Consider the following 15,919-nt stretch of genomic DNA (forward strand, 5'->3'; position numbering starts at 1 on the left):
GAGAAGGCCCAAAGAGACATTAAGCACAATGAAAAAGAAAAGCAGAAAGCCAATAAAAATGTCCAGGAAACTAATCTAGCCCCTAGTGTTTCTTGTCCATTCCAGATAGGGAGATCACATGAACCCTGAAATATTTGGCTTCACTGTGTTTCCAAATAGGGCTTAGAAGGTAATGAAAGCATTATGGAGTATGAATGCATTCCATTATGGAGTATGAATTCATACAATGAGAAAAACAGTGTTGGAGAGGAGAGAATATATAAGGAGAGTTAGTGAGTGTGTTGGTGGCAATATTTTTGAAGTAGGAGAGGCTGTGTAGGACTAGTCAGTGAGGGCATTGATGCCATAGAGAGCTCAGAAAAAGTGATGGACTTTTTGATCTTTATTTCTGTATTCTGCCACTTCCTTTGGAACCAGGGCTAGGACCAGTATTCTGCCACTTCCGGACTTTCTCAAGGCTCATTCCACTTGGGGGTCAGGCAGCTTCTTGGGCTGAGTCTTCACTGGTGCCTCCAGTGGATATTTGTAAGGCTGCGGTTTGGTCTTCCTTGCATTCCTTTGTCAGGCACTACCGTGTGGACATTCAGGCACATCGGGACACGGTGTTCGGTAAGCTTGTTCTGGTGTTGGCCCTTCGGGGGTCCCACCCATGATGGGTATTGTTTTATATGTCCCATCTGTAAGATCTAAGCCTTTACCAGTCTGGAGAGTTTGCTAAAGAAGGAGAAATTAGGGTGGGTCCTATACCGGTCTGGAGAGTCTAAAAGAAAGAAAATTAGCAGGTAAGAACCTGTCTGTTGTAGTGTTGTTCTTGCAGGTGTTGCGTGTGCAGATTTTGCCTTTTCTGTGGGTTCCTGTATTTTTCTAGGGCCAGGGAGATCAAAGAACAATGGCTGTGGCTTGGCTGGCATAGCTGGCGAGCTGTGGGGACATTTTGCTGCAGGGGTCTCTCCTTTGTATTTTCCAACAGCATTCCTGTATATTAATTGTTACTCCTGTTCGGCGTCTTGTTTTTCTGTTTTTAGTTCTTAGTTCTTCTTGGCTATTCGGCAGACTGATAGAATTAGGGAGAGTCACCTATTATGTACTGTTTCAAAGTTTTGTCTGTCTCCACCCGCTGGTCATGATAAGATATTATGAACTGAATGAGGAAATGGAAAACCAAATATAGTGTCCAAATGGTTATATAGAATCAAACAAAAATGATGGAACACTAATTGTGTTTATAATGTGATTTAAATCAAAGGAAAAATTACCTCAAAATACCCCAAGAGTGTGATCAATGAAGTCACAACTATTTCGGGGTTGGGTATCATCACTGGTCAAAAACCCTTGAATATAATATTTTTAATTAAATTTTTGAATTTGCTTTCGTGATAGATATTTAAATAAATAATATAATATATATCAATTTTTTGTCCGTTTTTTCTTCTTGTGGATGAGCATTGAATGACCAGCAACTAATAATTCAATTCCATATGATTTTTGTCTTACTTAATTAGAAAATACTGTTAAGCACTTATCTTAATGACCCAACGGGGGCCCAGTCCGTTTCGCACCAATGGGCTTCTTCAAGGGTAATGAAAAGGCTTATTGATTTGCCAGTTAGACTTCAATATTGCTCTTTAATCTTGAACAAAAGAAGAAATAAAAAATACATTATATACCATATTTTACTGAATAAATCATTGGATAAATATTCAAGAAGAAGCTGCATAAAGCACCAACTGTTAAATTATTGAAACAGTAAAGTGGTTTTAAACCAAATAAAACGTGTTCTTTACATGTCTTTTTGTAACAAAAATTGTAAATGACATTTAAATTGTGTCTCCGTTGATATAAATACCTTTGTATTGGTTGAAAAACAAATCTAAAACTCGTGAATTGAGCATATTTGAAATATTGTGGCTGTGACCACAAAACCAACATCTCTTTTCAACAACGTTCAATTACCATGCGTCCCATGCATATATTTATACTGGATGTTGCAAACAGCGTTTAACATTTGTCAAAGCAGCAACTGACCTAAAACATAGTTACTTAGTAAATAAATTTACAATAATACTTGCCGCTGATAAAGCTGTTGCTTGATCTAAACACCAAAATGTTTTGAATAAAATGGCGCTCGTGTTTAAACCAGACGCTGAGAATTTACAATCAATCGGTGCATTGGTGACGTCAATGTAAGTGACGTGTTCTCAAACACTGCTGTTTGAAAATATTTCTTTAAATATACTTATATTAAAGCTCGACTCACAAAATGATTTCATGTTAAAGATGACATCGATGTTAAAAACTGAATGTCAGAACAAACTTGATTTATAACAAAACTTCCTGTTGTAGAACTTATATTAAATCTAACATCAAAGCGTATGAGTTGAAATGGCGCTCGTACTAAAACTGCACGCTCAAGATTTTACATCTATTTAAAATAGATATTACAAGCAGCGTTTAACATTTGTGTAAACCGTAACTAGCTTGAATTCTGTTTATTTTAAATTTAGAAAATAAACTTACGATAATATTTGCCGCTGATAAAGCTGTTGCTCGATCAAAACATCAGAAAGTTTTAACTAAAAATGGCGCTCGTATTTAAACCAGACGCTGAGAATTTAACAACCAATTGGCATGTTGCATGAGTGACGTGTTTTCAAACTCTGTAGTTTAAAAATATTGTTTAAGTATGCTTATATATTAAATTTCCACTGATACAGCAAACTAGATGTGAGAACATCAGAATCTATTCTTGATATTCCTGTGAAAAAATAATGATGGTGATCTTGAAATAACTAAAAGAAAACCTGCTAATCTAACTGATTATTGAGTCCATGGGGTTCTAGTGAATGGAGTCTCGAGATCCAAAGTTGTTCTCGTCTCAAAAGCAGCCTATTGCGAACACCCCCTCTGGTTGATTTGATGACCTGATCAATGACCCAACATCTCAAATGCTGAAATTTATGTTGTAATTTATTACAGTGGGCTACCAGAGGTGCTTCCATTTTTATTCTTTTGAGGTTGGAACGATGTTCATTTAATCTAATCTTTAAACTTCTGATAGTTTTACTGACGTAAATCTTGCCACATGGGAACAATATGAGATAAACAACAAATGTGCTGTTGCAGTTGCTAAAGAAGTTGATTTTATATTGCTTACAGTCATACAGATTTGTGAAATTGTCTGATTGTATCATGATTTCACAATTTGAACAATGTCCACATTTATAATGTCCTTTCAATATGGGAGACTTCCTTGCGAGGGATTTGAGTTCAGATGGACTTAAAAGTTCTTTAAGATTTTTCCCACGAGAATATGCATTTCTCAAATTGGTATGTTTGAAAATGTCCATTGTCTGCATGATTTTCCAGTGTTTCTTGATTGCATTTGAAATTCTTGGACTCGCATTATTATATTGAGAAACAAAAGTGCAAACATCGTCACTATGATGATTTCTGGGAACTGAATCCAAAAGTAGTTCTCTGTTATTGAATTTTGCCCTTTTGTAAGCTGAATTTATATTCCTTTTATTGTATCCTCTGTTTAGAAATTTTTCTTTTAACAATTTAGATTGCTGTTTAAAATCATCATCATTGCTGCATATGCTTTTGTATCTTAAGAATTGAGAATATGGTAAACTTGTTTTACATCCCTGCGGATGACAACTAGTGGAATGTAATAAAGTATTACGATCTGTTCTTTTATGATGTACTTCAGTGATGAACCCATCTTTTGTTTGAATGATTTCAACATCCAGATTTTGCCCCTGAATGGGGTATTAATATTGTTCTTCATTAGACCTAAGCTTCAAAATTATAAAATAAAATGATGTGAGAACTTTAAATGTCTTGCTGAAAAGTATTTGAAGCAAGTTAAATATATCAGAAGCCATTCTCCAGGCAATTGCTACTTTAAGATAGCTTCACAAATTTTGCAAAGCTATTCACTAGTCTTGTACAAAACTCGGTGATTTCTGTCTCTGCTTCTCAGTGATGCGTCAGAATATAAAGAGGGCTACCCTGGAAGAAGTCCTGGAGCTCATGGCCACTGGATTTCTGCGAGGAAGCTCTGGATTCCTGAAGAGCGGAGGAGAGATGTTGAAGGGAGGTGGCTCAATCAACCGAGAAGTACGAGTTGGTGTTACACAGGTTTGTAATTAAGTAAAACTCTACCTCATACCACAGCCCCTCCTATTTTTTCCCTAATTGTTCTCTTTTACTTTGACTATTGTAGTTCTTGCCTTTTTACCTTTTGTTCCTGTTTGTCTTTGTTTTTAAAAGTCTTCATAAGTTATTGTTACTTCTTGGTGATGCTTTGTCAGCTTAAATTTGTATTTTAGCTAAAGTATGTTTTTATGATTTTGTACAATGCCTAGAAGGTTGATTGGGTGGTATAAGAAATTTTAAATAAACTTGAAACTTGAAAAGCTTGAAGTTATGATAATGCAGAGCGTAGCTTATAAGACTTTGAAAATAAAGGTGTAGCACTTTATTTGCTCACTGTGCTTTCTTTTGTATTTGATCTTATTTAGATTCCAAATAAAACTCACCAAAATGATAATGCCATTGCACAGAGTGGTCTGGTAATATTTGCCTTGTTAATATAGAAGAGCTGGTTTTTCCAGCTTATTTCTTGCTTTGCAGCATCATAAATGATTTTACAATCCTGTGTTAATTTCCAAAATAATAAAATTGTAGAAGCAAACAAGAACCCAAAGGAGTAAATTACACAGTATGGTTTAAGTATCATACAAGGAGCAAATTACGCAATGTGGTTTAAGTATCATACAATATCTGTTATTTGAATGTTACTGTATTTTTTTTTTGCTCCATAAGATGCACTTTTTTTACCCCCACAAAAAGTGGGTGGAAATAAGGGTGCATCTTATGAAGCGAATATAACAAAAACACACACACACCCCGGTACCTTTTTTTTAATCCCGGCAATCCAACGCACTTTCTGTGCTCCTGCCTCACTGGACGGTTGCCTCCTGATCTATTCCCTGCTCTCTTCCAGCAGCAGCAGAGCAACTCACAAGGCAGGCGCGCGCTTTTTGTGTGGCTGTCTGGTCCCACACCGCTCCCTGAATGGCTGACATCAGTTCTCGCAGAGGAATCGGCAGTGGGTCGGCTTGAAGGGCAGGCAGGCTTCGTCGCGGCTTCGGGGGAGGGAGGGAGGGAGGAAGGAAGGAGGTGGCACAAAGGCTGATAGGCAGTGAAAGGGACATAGGAAGGAAGAACATAGGCAGGAGGGAGGAAGAGGGCACTAACTTGGGACATAGGAAGGAGGAGGGAGGGAATAAGAAGGGACAATTGTTTGGCCTGAGGAAAGGAAGGAAGGATCAAAATGTGTCAGTTTTGAGAATTTATATCTGCTGTTGTTACTGAGGTACCAACAAGGAGGCAGTAAAAATCATATGGTTCTCAGAGAGACTGTTTGTTGACCAGCCTATGAACACCACTAGTGAAAAGTCACGTTTGAAATTAATATAATTTGATAATGGTGTACCCTCAGTGTGATAAAGCAGCGAAGGGAGCAGTACTCCTACGCTTCACATCTGAGACAAGGACCAACCAGTCCCTGCCCCCACACCATCATAGGATACTACCGTGATGTGTGAAATAAGTAAATCAAAACGTGAAAAAGTGCAAAATAAAGCACAATAATAGCACAAGTAAGGTCATGCAAGCAGTCTCTCTGAGAACCTCCCCCAGAGAACTCCCAATAAGATCAAAAAGCCAACTTAGCTGAAGCTGATGATAGAAGATAGAACGGCCTCCCAGGACAGGGAGAACCACAGAACATTAGGTCCAACCAGTCTGGTTTCGGGAAAAAATCCCTTCTTCAGGAACCCAGATTGCAAAATACACGAACCATCGAGCCAGCTGGGGGAGGGCGGAGCTACCGGAGGGAAGCGCAACTGCGCCTTAAAAAGCCAGAGCAGCAAAACGTCATAACTGAAGCCCACCAATCAAAATCAAAGAAAGGCGGGACAACATCACACTATGGTATGCCACTCCATACCGTCATTTAGTCCAGCTGGTTGAACAGCTTGTAGATGGAAGATCCAGAATTGCTCACGAAGGGTCAAATGAGAAACCTTATCACCTTTAAAGCCCCTGGGGCTACCCGGACTGGACCATAAAACGTGCTTACTTAAGAGCTCGGTATGCTAATCCTGATCTGCTACTTACCTCAGTGGTGAGACCGGTGGCTTCCCAACAGGTCTGTGTCATCTCATTTTCTGATCATGCTCTTCAGGTTGCGGAGGTTATTAAGAAACACTGGCACATTTTGGATTGCCATTCCATCTTCAAGGATCCAAGGATTCAAGGTAAAAGATAATATATTACTCAGGAAGAAGTTGGAAATGCAGGAGAATAATGGTCGAATAAATAATTTGAGATTTATAAATTTTCCAAAGATCCTGTCAACTTCTCCCAGAGAAATGGTGAAAAGATATTTTATGGAAATTTTGGAAATTCCTGAAAATTCCTTACCTCCTCTTACAAGAGTGTATTACTTACCTGCTAAGCCCCAATTCAAAGAAGAAAACATGGAGGAACCCCGGGAGAGGTCATTGGACATTTCAGCAATATTGGAACAATCAGATAGAGAGTTGGCGGTTTCAGCTACTCTCTTGTTGTCTGTGGCTTTGGCTCCAGACAAGGATTGGATATTAAAACTTTTCTTTAAAAATAGGTCTAAAGACTTCCTGGGGCAACATATTCAGATTTTCCCTGATGTCTCCAGAGAGACTCAAAAAAGAAGGAAAGAATTTCTAATTTTAAAACCTGGAGTGACTCAAATAGGGGGTAGTTTTTTCTTGAGATATCCATGTAAATGTGTAGTTAGATATTTATCATTGAAATATATATTTACAGAGCCATCTCAATTGATTAGTTTTCTCTCAATGAAACGTCTTGAAAAAGGAATAACAATGTAATAATAACGCCTATGTGAAATTAGCTCCCTGCACTTCAGTTAGACAAGGATTTTTCTTGCTTAATTAATTTGAAGTATATAAGTTCTGCTCTTAATAATGGATTCAATAATATTGAGGACTAGTGTGAGAACAGCTAGATTGGTATTTCCTTGTAGCTATTAAGTTTGGAATTATAGTTTAATATGTAGTTTGATCTCACTTTTCTGTACAAGATGTATATGCTTGGCAATATTGTAAAATGTTATAAATAAAATAAATTAAAAAAAAAAAAAAAGTTATTTTTTTTTTTTGGGGGGGGGGGGGTCCTGGGGCTAGAGATAGGGTCCCCTACCCCTAAAAATCCTAATTTCAGATATTTTTTTTACCCCTAAAGTAGCTCCTATGGGCTGTTTTTGGTGCTAAAACTGATGCTGTAGCAGTCATCTTGGATTTCCTGATTTTAAAATAAAAGTTTCTATCTGCCTCAAAGCATCTTGATTTGGCTTAAAATTAGGTGGGATGGACTCCTCATGCCAGAATACCATGGATTCATGCCAGATTTGCACTGGATGGTGGGCCAAGTACCGTCCATGTGAGGGGGGGGTGCACTAGGACCTTGGGTTTAGTTTCCTCTAGTTCCCATTGGGGTGTGGGATCCCAAATGGCTCGAGTTCCAGGCCAAAAGTTCTGGTTAGAACCGGGAAAGAACGAAAGTGTGTCATTGGTGAAGCGCATCTGCGCACCTGCCGCAAAACCCCATAAAGGGACACTGAAATGACCATAAGGGACCTTGGGGTGTCCTGGGCATGGGTTTGCTCCAGAATTCACCACTATGCTGTATGAAGCATATTTTGTTTAACAGCAGCCACAAGGAACTCTCGGGGTTTGCAGGGATGCCGGCGCCAGGGGTCTCTTCCCCCTAAGGGTGTTTCCCCCTCAGCAGGAGATGGGGATTCAATTGGAGGAGGACTAGTATGATATGGATTCAGTTTCCATGTCTTTACTTTCCCAGTCTGGGTCCTTAGTAGCAGGGGATTCTGTGTCACGTCTGGAGAGCCAGATCCTGAATGGGTGGAAGCTCTGGGTCTTGAAGAGGACCCGACTGTGTGCAGGCTGTTTAATTCTTGGAGAGACTCTGTAATTAAGCCCCCAGCACTTTTGGAGATAAAGATAGGTACTCCACAGACCTCAGCTATGCAATGCTTGCTTATGAGCAGCACTAAGACTCAGACCACATTCTTTCCCTCACATTAGGACATTATTAAAATGTTAACAGACCATTGGGAAGTCCTGGAGGGGCCCCTTGGTTGGGGTGGCCAGGTCCAGGTTTTATTCAATGGATGCCAAGTTTAACCAGCTATTTATCCCACCAAAGGTGGATTCCCTGGTAACACAAGTAACCAAGCGTATCTTCCTCCCTAGTGAAGGTGGAATGGTGTTGAAAAATACCCAGGACCTTGGGCTGGATTTTGTTCTCAAGAAACAATTTGAGGCCATGGCTGTGGGATTAGCGACAGCGGCATCTTACATGGCATGCACTTTGCCACTCCCAAGTTGCACCATGATCCAGAGGCGGATGCTGGAAGGGATCATCTGTTTCTTAGGTTGGGAGTGGATTATATACCGCTTAGAACTATTTCTGGTATGGCGGTATATAAAAATAAAGTTATTATTATTATGTGGCTGATGCTCTGTATAATATCTTCAGAGTATTGAGTAAAGTTTCTGCTTATGCCATTTCCACCTGAAGAATGCTGTGGATCATACAGTGGACAGGGGAATCCTCCTTCAAGAGGAGTTGTTCTTTAAAGGGTAACTTGCTCAGTGTCACCTTGGAGAATAAGTCCATGAGGTAATCCAGATCTTTCTCAAAGGTGACACTGAGCAGGTTATCCTTTAAAGCAGTGATTCTTAAACCTGTCCTGGGAGAAACCCAGCCAGTTGGGGTTTCAAGATATCTCTAATGAATATGCATGAGGCAAGCAAATCTGCCTCATGCATATTCATTAGAGATATCTTGAAAACCGACTGGCTGGGGCTTCCCCAGGACAAGTTTAAGAACCGCTACTTTAAAGAACTACTCCTCTTTGGGAAAGATCTGGATGACCTCATGGCCAGTGTGCAGGATCACAAACCGAAGTCTTTACCAGACAGCAGATCGAGAATCTTTAGGGGGTTAGGTCAAGGTAATTTTCACAACTTTAGGTAAAGAGATCATTTCAAGGCATGATGTGCCTATTGCAGTAGAAGGGACGATTAGGTACTCACCTTGATAATTTTCTTTCTAGTAAATAGGCACATCATTCCTGAAGCCTGCCCTGTCAACTGTTAATTTGCCTGCTTACTGTCTCAGACATGCTGATAAGTCTAGTTATCTTGTTTCTTTCCTTTATCCTGTAAGGACAAGGATAGAGAACACCACTGCTAGTTCATGGAATCCAGGGGATATCCTTCAGAACCCTAAGACTGTTAATGAGGTGGAACGAACTAGCCACCTACCCAAGTGCAACCTGCACTATGTTTCAGTGGTTCATGTTTTAAGTGTAGTATTTATGAGTAGAACAGATTTGTTTATCGGGGAGTATTCCCATACCCCTCCATCTTTGATACAAATTGAGGAATTGCAGGATAGCCCAGGGTGATGGGAGGTGAAGTGAAAAAATGATAATGAGGCTGTCTATACAGAATGTCACGGGAAGGAATTAACTACCCTAGAGTTCAGGAATGATGTGCCTATTTATTAGAAAGAAGATTATCAAGGTAAGTACCTAATCTTCCCATAGATGGTAAAGCATTGCTAGTGGAAAAAATGTACACACATTCTTTTTCATGGGTTTCAAGAAGTCTTCTGCTGCAAAAGCTTTATTTTCCTTAAATACAAGTGTTTTCACGTTGTAGACAACATCTTTTCAGCTATTTAAAGGGAACTTTATAAAGAGCATAGAAGAGGAAATTGTTCTTAAGGGTCAGTTTCCAAATTGTGTTTTTTTTTATAGAATTTTTTTGATATGCATGGAAGAATGCACGCTACTAATAGAGTGATTTGTCTTTTTGATTTCAGGCATATGTGGTTTTTGTCACAACACTTGGAGGTCAGTGGTTGGAGCGCAACTTTGCTACATTCTTGTCCCATGTACTAGATCTGGTATCTCATCCTCGAGCAATTCAAACGCATGTAGAAGCTGTCTACTCACGCAGATGTGTGTCCTTTATCCTGAGGGCTACTGTAGGAAGCTTGCTGGGGGAGAAAGCACAGCTTGCAGCTGCCAAAGAAATCTGTCAAGCCATTGGGAAACAAATGCGATCAGTGGGTAAGAAATATGTTATTGTGCACAGATACACTTTATTTTTACCAAACTTTTATCAAGCCTTTACAGTCATATTGACATAGAATGCTTCCAGAATAATAGGGAATAGTTATGATTGGAAATAGGCCTTTTTATTATTAAAGAAGATGGTATTTGATTTAATTTTTTTGATTGTGCATGTTCTTTAATCTAGGTAGTAGAACATTCAGTTAAGCGACTAGCTCTTCCCACATTTGTATTAAGAGGTTGCCCCATCATCTAATATAATAAAATGGTAGGCCGCGCATGCGCACTAAAAAAAACGTGTTCCCTGATCTGTCGCGAAAATACGACTGCGCATGCGCAGCCCCGGCGGCGGCTTTCAAATTTAAAAAAAAAATACACAACGAGACAGGAGCTGCGGCGACGGCAACTTTCAACGACGAAGAAGCTGCAGCTCGGGAAGTTGGGGCCTCCCCCGCCACGTACAACCCGCTCCCTCTCCTGCAGCTCAGGCACCACAGAAGCTGTGAAAATGCGCAACCCGGTCCCCGCGTCTGCCTACCCTTCCCCCCAACACAGCGCATTTGCCCCCCCCTCTCAGAGAGTCCTTTGCCGCTCACCATCCTTCCCTTGCCGCTGACCCGACTACCTACCCGGCGATTTAAGCAGCAGTCTTCACACGCTGCTTCAGGCACTTCTACTGCCCTGATTTGCTCTGCCGCGTCTCTGATGATGTCATCAGGGACTTGCCAGAGTAAATCAGGGCAGTAGAAGAACCCGAAGCAGCGTGTGAAGACTGCTGCACAGGCTGCTTGAATGGGAGCAGGAAGAGGTGATGATGGATAGGGGGGGAAAAAGGAAGGGAGGCCTATTGTTGGACAGGGGGGAGCAGGAAGAGGTGCTGATGGACGGGGGGGGAAATGAAGGGAGGCCTACTGCTGGACAGAGGGAGCAGGAAGAGGTGCTGATGGACAGGGGGGAGGTAAAACAAAGGGAGAAGGACTGCTGCTGGATAAGGAGAGCTTGAATGGGTGGTGGTGGATAGGGGGGAAAAATGAAGGGAGGCCTGCTGATGGACAGGGGGAGCAGGAAGAGATGCTGATGGACAGGGGGAAAAAATGAAGGGAGGCCTACTGCTGGACAGGGGGAGCAGGAAGAGATGCTGATGGACGGGGGGGGGGTGGAAATGAAGGGAGACCTACTGCTGGACAGAGGGAGCAGGAAGAGGTGATGATGGACAGGGGGGGAAAAAAGGAAGAGGGAATGCTGATATGGCTACTGTATAGGAAAGTAGACAAGGGGAGATAAATGCTGCATAGGGGGCAGAAAGAGACAAATAATAGGAGGGAGGGAGATAGAAAGAAAAGAAGAAAGACACAAGGGCAGGGAGTGAGACAGAAAGAAAGAAAGACAGACATACATATATTCTAGCACCCGTTAATGTAACGGGCTTAAAGACTAGTCTGTAATAAATTCCTGTTCCTTTTCCTGCTAAGACTGACCCATTCTGCTTAAAAAAGCTTGATTTTTTTTTTTTTTTTTAAATTCTTTATTCATTTTTACAACTTACAACAAGTGCTTCAGATAATGATATTTGAACTTGGATACATCACTTGATTTTTTTTATCGTAATCAATTAAATTAATGAAATTTAACCCCCTCCCTCCCATCCCTATCATAACATATGCAATCACGTATATTATACAATATATTCTTTCCTGTTAATCTCAACATTTAATAAAAGACTAAAAAACCTCCCCCCCACTCATTTACAATTATATAATTAAGAGAAAAATGTTATCTACTCATTACATTAATCTGTTAATGGCCCCCAAACCTCTTGAAATTTACTAAAATTTCCTTTCTGTGTGGCTAATATTCTTTCCATTTTATATGTATAACACAAAGAATTCCACCAAAAACTGTAGTTCAATCTACTCCAATTTTTCCAATTAACTGTAATCTGTTGTTATCCCAGGACAAGCAGGCAGCATATTCTTGACTGATGGGTGACGGCACCGACGGAGCCCCGGTACGGACAATTTTAGAGTGATTGCACTCTAAGAACTTGGAAAGTTCTAGCAGGTCGCACGCGCGAGTGCCTTCCCGCCCGACAGAGGCGCGCGGTCCCCAGTTTCTTAGTTTCCGCGGAGCTAAGAAGACGCACTTTCAACGGCTGTTGAAATTTTTTCTCTAACACCTTCCCGCTCGCGTAAACCTTTTCGGTATTTTATTCCCTTCTTTCTTATTTTCTTAAAAAAAAAAAAAAAAGGAGAGAAGAATTTTCTTTTCTTTTTTTTCATTTTTTCGGGTTCGCCCCGGCGGGGCCTGCTGCCACCATCGAGGCCTCAGCCTTCGATTTGGCAGAAGCCGTTTTTACGTTCATGCCCCCCCAACCCGGTTTTAAGAAGTGCCAGCGGTGCGCGAGGCCCATTTCTCTCACCGACCCGCACAACTGGTGCTTACAGTGCCTCGGTCCTGACCATCAGGCGTCCACCTGCACCCGCTGTGCCACTCTGAAAAAGAGAACTCTTAAAAACCGCCAAATTCAACAGCGGTTATTGTTTGGTACCGAGATGTCGGATTCGGCGGCACCGACCCCGACTTCGGCCCCGATGCAGTCGGCACCTACTTCATCGACACCGCGCGATACCGCGCCGGCGTCGCATTCCTCAGGTAAGCCGGCTAAGAAGCCTTCCCCGCTGGAGCGCCCTCCGGTCTTAGTGGCAGCGAGCCCAATCCTGCCGACCTCGAGGCACCCGCGGAAGCGCTCCGCTCCGATTGAGGTTAGCCCTTCGACCTCGGGTTCCTCTTCGGAGTGTAGAGCGGCCCCAAAGGTACCGCAGAAGAAAAAAGCGGTACCGGTGCCTTCGCTGGACGAGCGAATTGCCGCCATCCTGCAAGTACAGCTTAAAGAGCAATTGCAGCAGTTCCTGCCTGCTCTTCTGACACCGAGCCTTCCAGTCCCGGTCCGGTCTGAGCTACCGGTACCGGCAGTGGAGCAGCCTCTTTTATCGGCATCCACTTCGTCGGTACTGGTACAAACAGCTTCCTCGGTATCCATGCCAGTTTTAGCGCCGGAACCGAGGTCTTTACACCAGGCGGTGCAAACTTCGGCACCGGCACGCCCGATAACATCTCCCGGTACCGTTTCACAGAGGTCTGGTAAGTCTACTCACAAAACTCGACACCTAGAACCCTCCACACCGGAGTCTCGGGACCGTAGTTTTCAGGTGAGGGACCCTGATCTGTGGGGTGATTCAGAGGAGCCGCTTCTCTCTGAGGGAGAGTGTTTGTCGGGGGACGAGGACCCTTCTGTATTAGATCCGTCCTCTAAGCCTGATGCATCTTCTTTTACCTCTTTTCTCAAAGAAATCTGCGACTCTCTCTCTATTCCCTTGGAGGCTGAATCCAAAAAATCCAAGACATTTCTCGATGCACTGGACTTTGACCAGCCTCCAAGGGAATTCTTAAAATTGCCTCTCCATGATATTTTGCGAGAGACTTTCTATAAAAATCTAGAGACACCTTTGACCATTCCAGGAGCTCCTCGCAAACTGGACTCCTTATATAAGGTCATACCTATTCCTGGCTTTGACAAACCGCAACTCCCCCATGAGTCTTTACTAGTGGAATCTACTTTAAAGAAATCCACGGGGGCTAGTGTGTACGCCTCTGTCCCTCCTGGCAGAGAAGGTAAGGCCATGGATAAGTTTGGCAAGCGGTTGTATCAGAATGCGATGCTAGCTAATAGATCTGGGAACTATGCTTTCCATTTTTCGTTCTACCTTAAGCATCTCATTCAGAATTTGTCATCTTTTGAAAAATACCTCCCTGACAGTAAAAGATCTGCTTTTCGCCAAACTTCTTCATCGCTCTTACAACTCCGTAAGTTCATGGTCAGATCGATCTATGACACCTTTGAGCTGACCTCTCGGGCCACGGCGATGTCGGTGGCCATGCGTCGCCTGGCCTGGCTCAGAGTTTCAGAACTTGATGTCAATCATCAGGATCGACTGGCTAATGCACCTTGCCTGGGGGATGAGCTGTTTGGAGAATCCATGGACTCCACTACACAAAAGCTCTCAGCTCATGAGACCAGGTGGGATACTCTTCTCAAAACAAAAAAGAAGACCCCACCTACCAGGCCTTTTCGCCAGCAGTCGGCCTACCAGCGTAGATTTGTGGCTCGTCCTTTACAACAGGCCCAGCAACAACCCAGGCGTCAGAGGCAACAACAGAGGCAAGCTGCTAGACCAACACAGCAGCAACAACAAGTGAAGCCTCCTCCTTCACAAAAATCCACTCAACCCTTTTGACTTGGTTCTCCAGGACATAGCCAGTCTCCATCCTACTGCCCACCTTCCGCAGCCCATAGAAGGACGCCTTATTCTTTTCATAAGCCGTTGGGAAACCATCACCTCGGATCAGTGGGTCCTCAACATCATCCGCCACGGCTACTCTCTCAACTTTCAGACATTTCCTGCCCAAAGTCTGCCAAGAGAGTCTGCTTTGAACACTCCTCAGGTTTCACTCCTTCTTCAGGAGGTTCATTCCCTCCTCCTTCTGAACGCCATAGAGGAAGTTCCTCTAGATCAAAAGGGGCAGATATTCTACTCCCGTTATTTCCTAGTTCCCAAAAAAACAGGAGATCTCAGACCCATCCTAGATCTTCGCAATCTCAACAAATGCTTGGTCAAAGAGAAATTCAGAATGCTCTCTTTAGCCACTCTTTACCCTCTTCTCAATCAAGGCGACTGGCTATGTTCCCTCGATCTCAAAGAAGCATACACTCACATACCGATCAATCTGGCCTCCAGACAGTACCTACGCTTCATGATCAATCGTTGTCATTACCAGTACAAGGTACTACCCTTCGGTCTTGCCTCCTCTCCAAGAGTGTTTACCAAATGTCTGATTGTGGTGGCTGCTTTTCTGCATTCCCACCACCTTCAGGTGTTTCCTTACCTGGACGATTGGTTGATAAAGGCCAATTCATCTCAAACAGTACTTCAGGCCACCAACCAGACCATCCTATTTCTACGTTTGCTGGGGTTCGAGATCAATCTACCCAAATCTCATCTCATCCCTACTCAGAGACTTCAATTCATTGGAGCAGTCTTGGACACAGTCCTCATGAGAGCGTTCCTGCCGTCCAACCGTCTTCAAACGCTTCAATCTCTATGTCAGCAGGTGCTTCCACAACGTTCCATCTCTGCCAAGCAAATGATGATACTCTTGGGTCACATGGCCTCCACAGTTCATGTCAGACCACTTGCACGTCTTCACCTGCGCACTCCCCAATGGACCCTAGCTACCCAGTGGTCCCAAGCGATGGATCCTTGCTCACGTCACATATCTGTAACATCATCTCTTCGTCAGTCTCTTCAATGGTGGTTGATATCCTCAAATCTCTCCAGAGGTCTTCTGTTCCATTTACCTCCTCATCAACTTGTCATCACCACCGACGCCTCCCCTTATGCCTGGGGAGCTCATTTGAACGAGTTCCAAACTCAAGGACTTTGGACAGCTCAGGAAATGAAGCAACACATCAATTTCCTGGAACTCAGAGCGATGTTTTATGCCCTCAAGGCCTTCCAACATCTTCTCTTTCCTCAAGTCCTCCTGCTGTGCACAGACAATCAAGTTGCGATGTACTACATCAACAAGCAGGGTGGGACAGGCTCTCGCCTCTTGTGCCAAGAAGCC

At 42.7% G+C, this 15,919-nt stretch overlaps 1 protein-coding gene across 7 annotated transcripts in view; it reads left to right on the forward strand.

Moving 5' to 3' along the window:
- Window positions 1–15,919, forward strand: part of HEATR5B (HEAT repeat containing 5B) — a 297,408-nt gene that overhangs the window by 38,063 nt on the left and 243,426 nt on the right. For all 7 annotated transcript variants that reach the window (XM_033938914.1, XM_033938913.1, XM_033938919.1 and 4 more), the window contains 2 exons: window positions 3,986–4,143; window positions 9,982–10,231. In XM_033938914.1, coding sequence (XP_033794805.1) covers window positions 3,986–4,143; window positions 9,982–10,231 — 408 coding nt within the window. The remainder of the gene's footprint in view (window positions 1–3,985; window positions 4,144–9,981; window positions 10,232–15,919) is intronic.

The sequence above is a fragment of the Geotrypetes seraphini genome, chromosome 3 (assembly GCF_902459505.1).
Source record: "Geotrypetes seraphini chromosome 3, aGeoSer1.1, whole genome shotgun sequence".
Taxonomy (NCBI): Eukaryota; Metazoa; Chordata; class Amphibia; order Gymnophiona; family Dermophiidae; genus Geotrypetes; species Geotrypetes seraphini.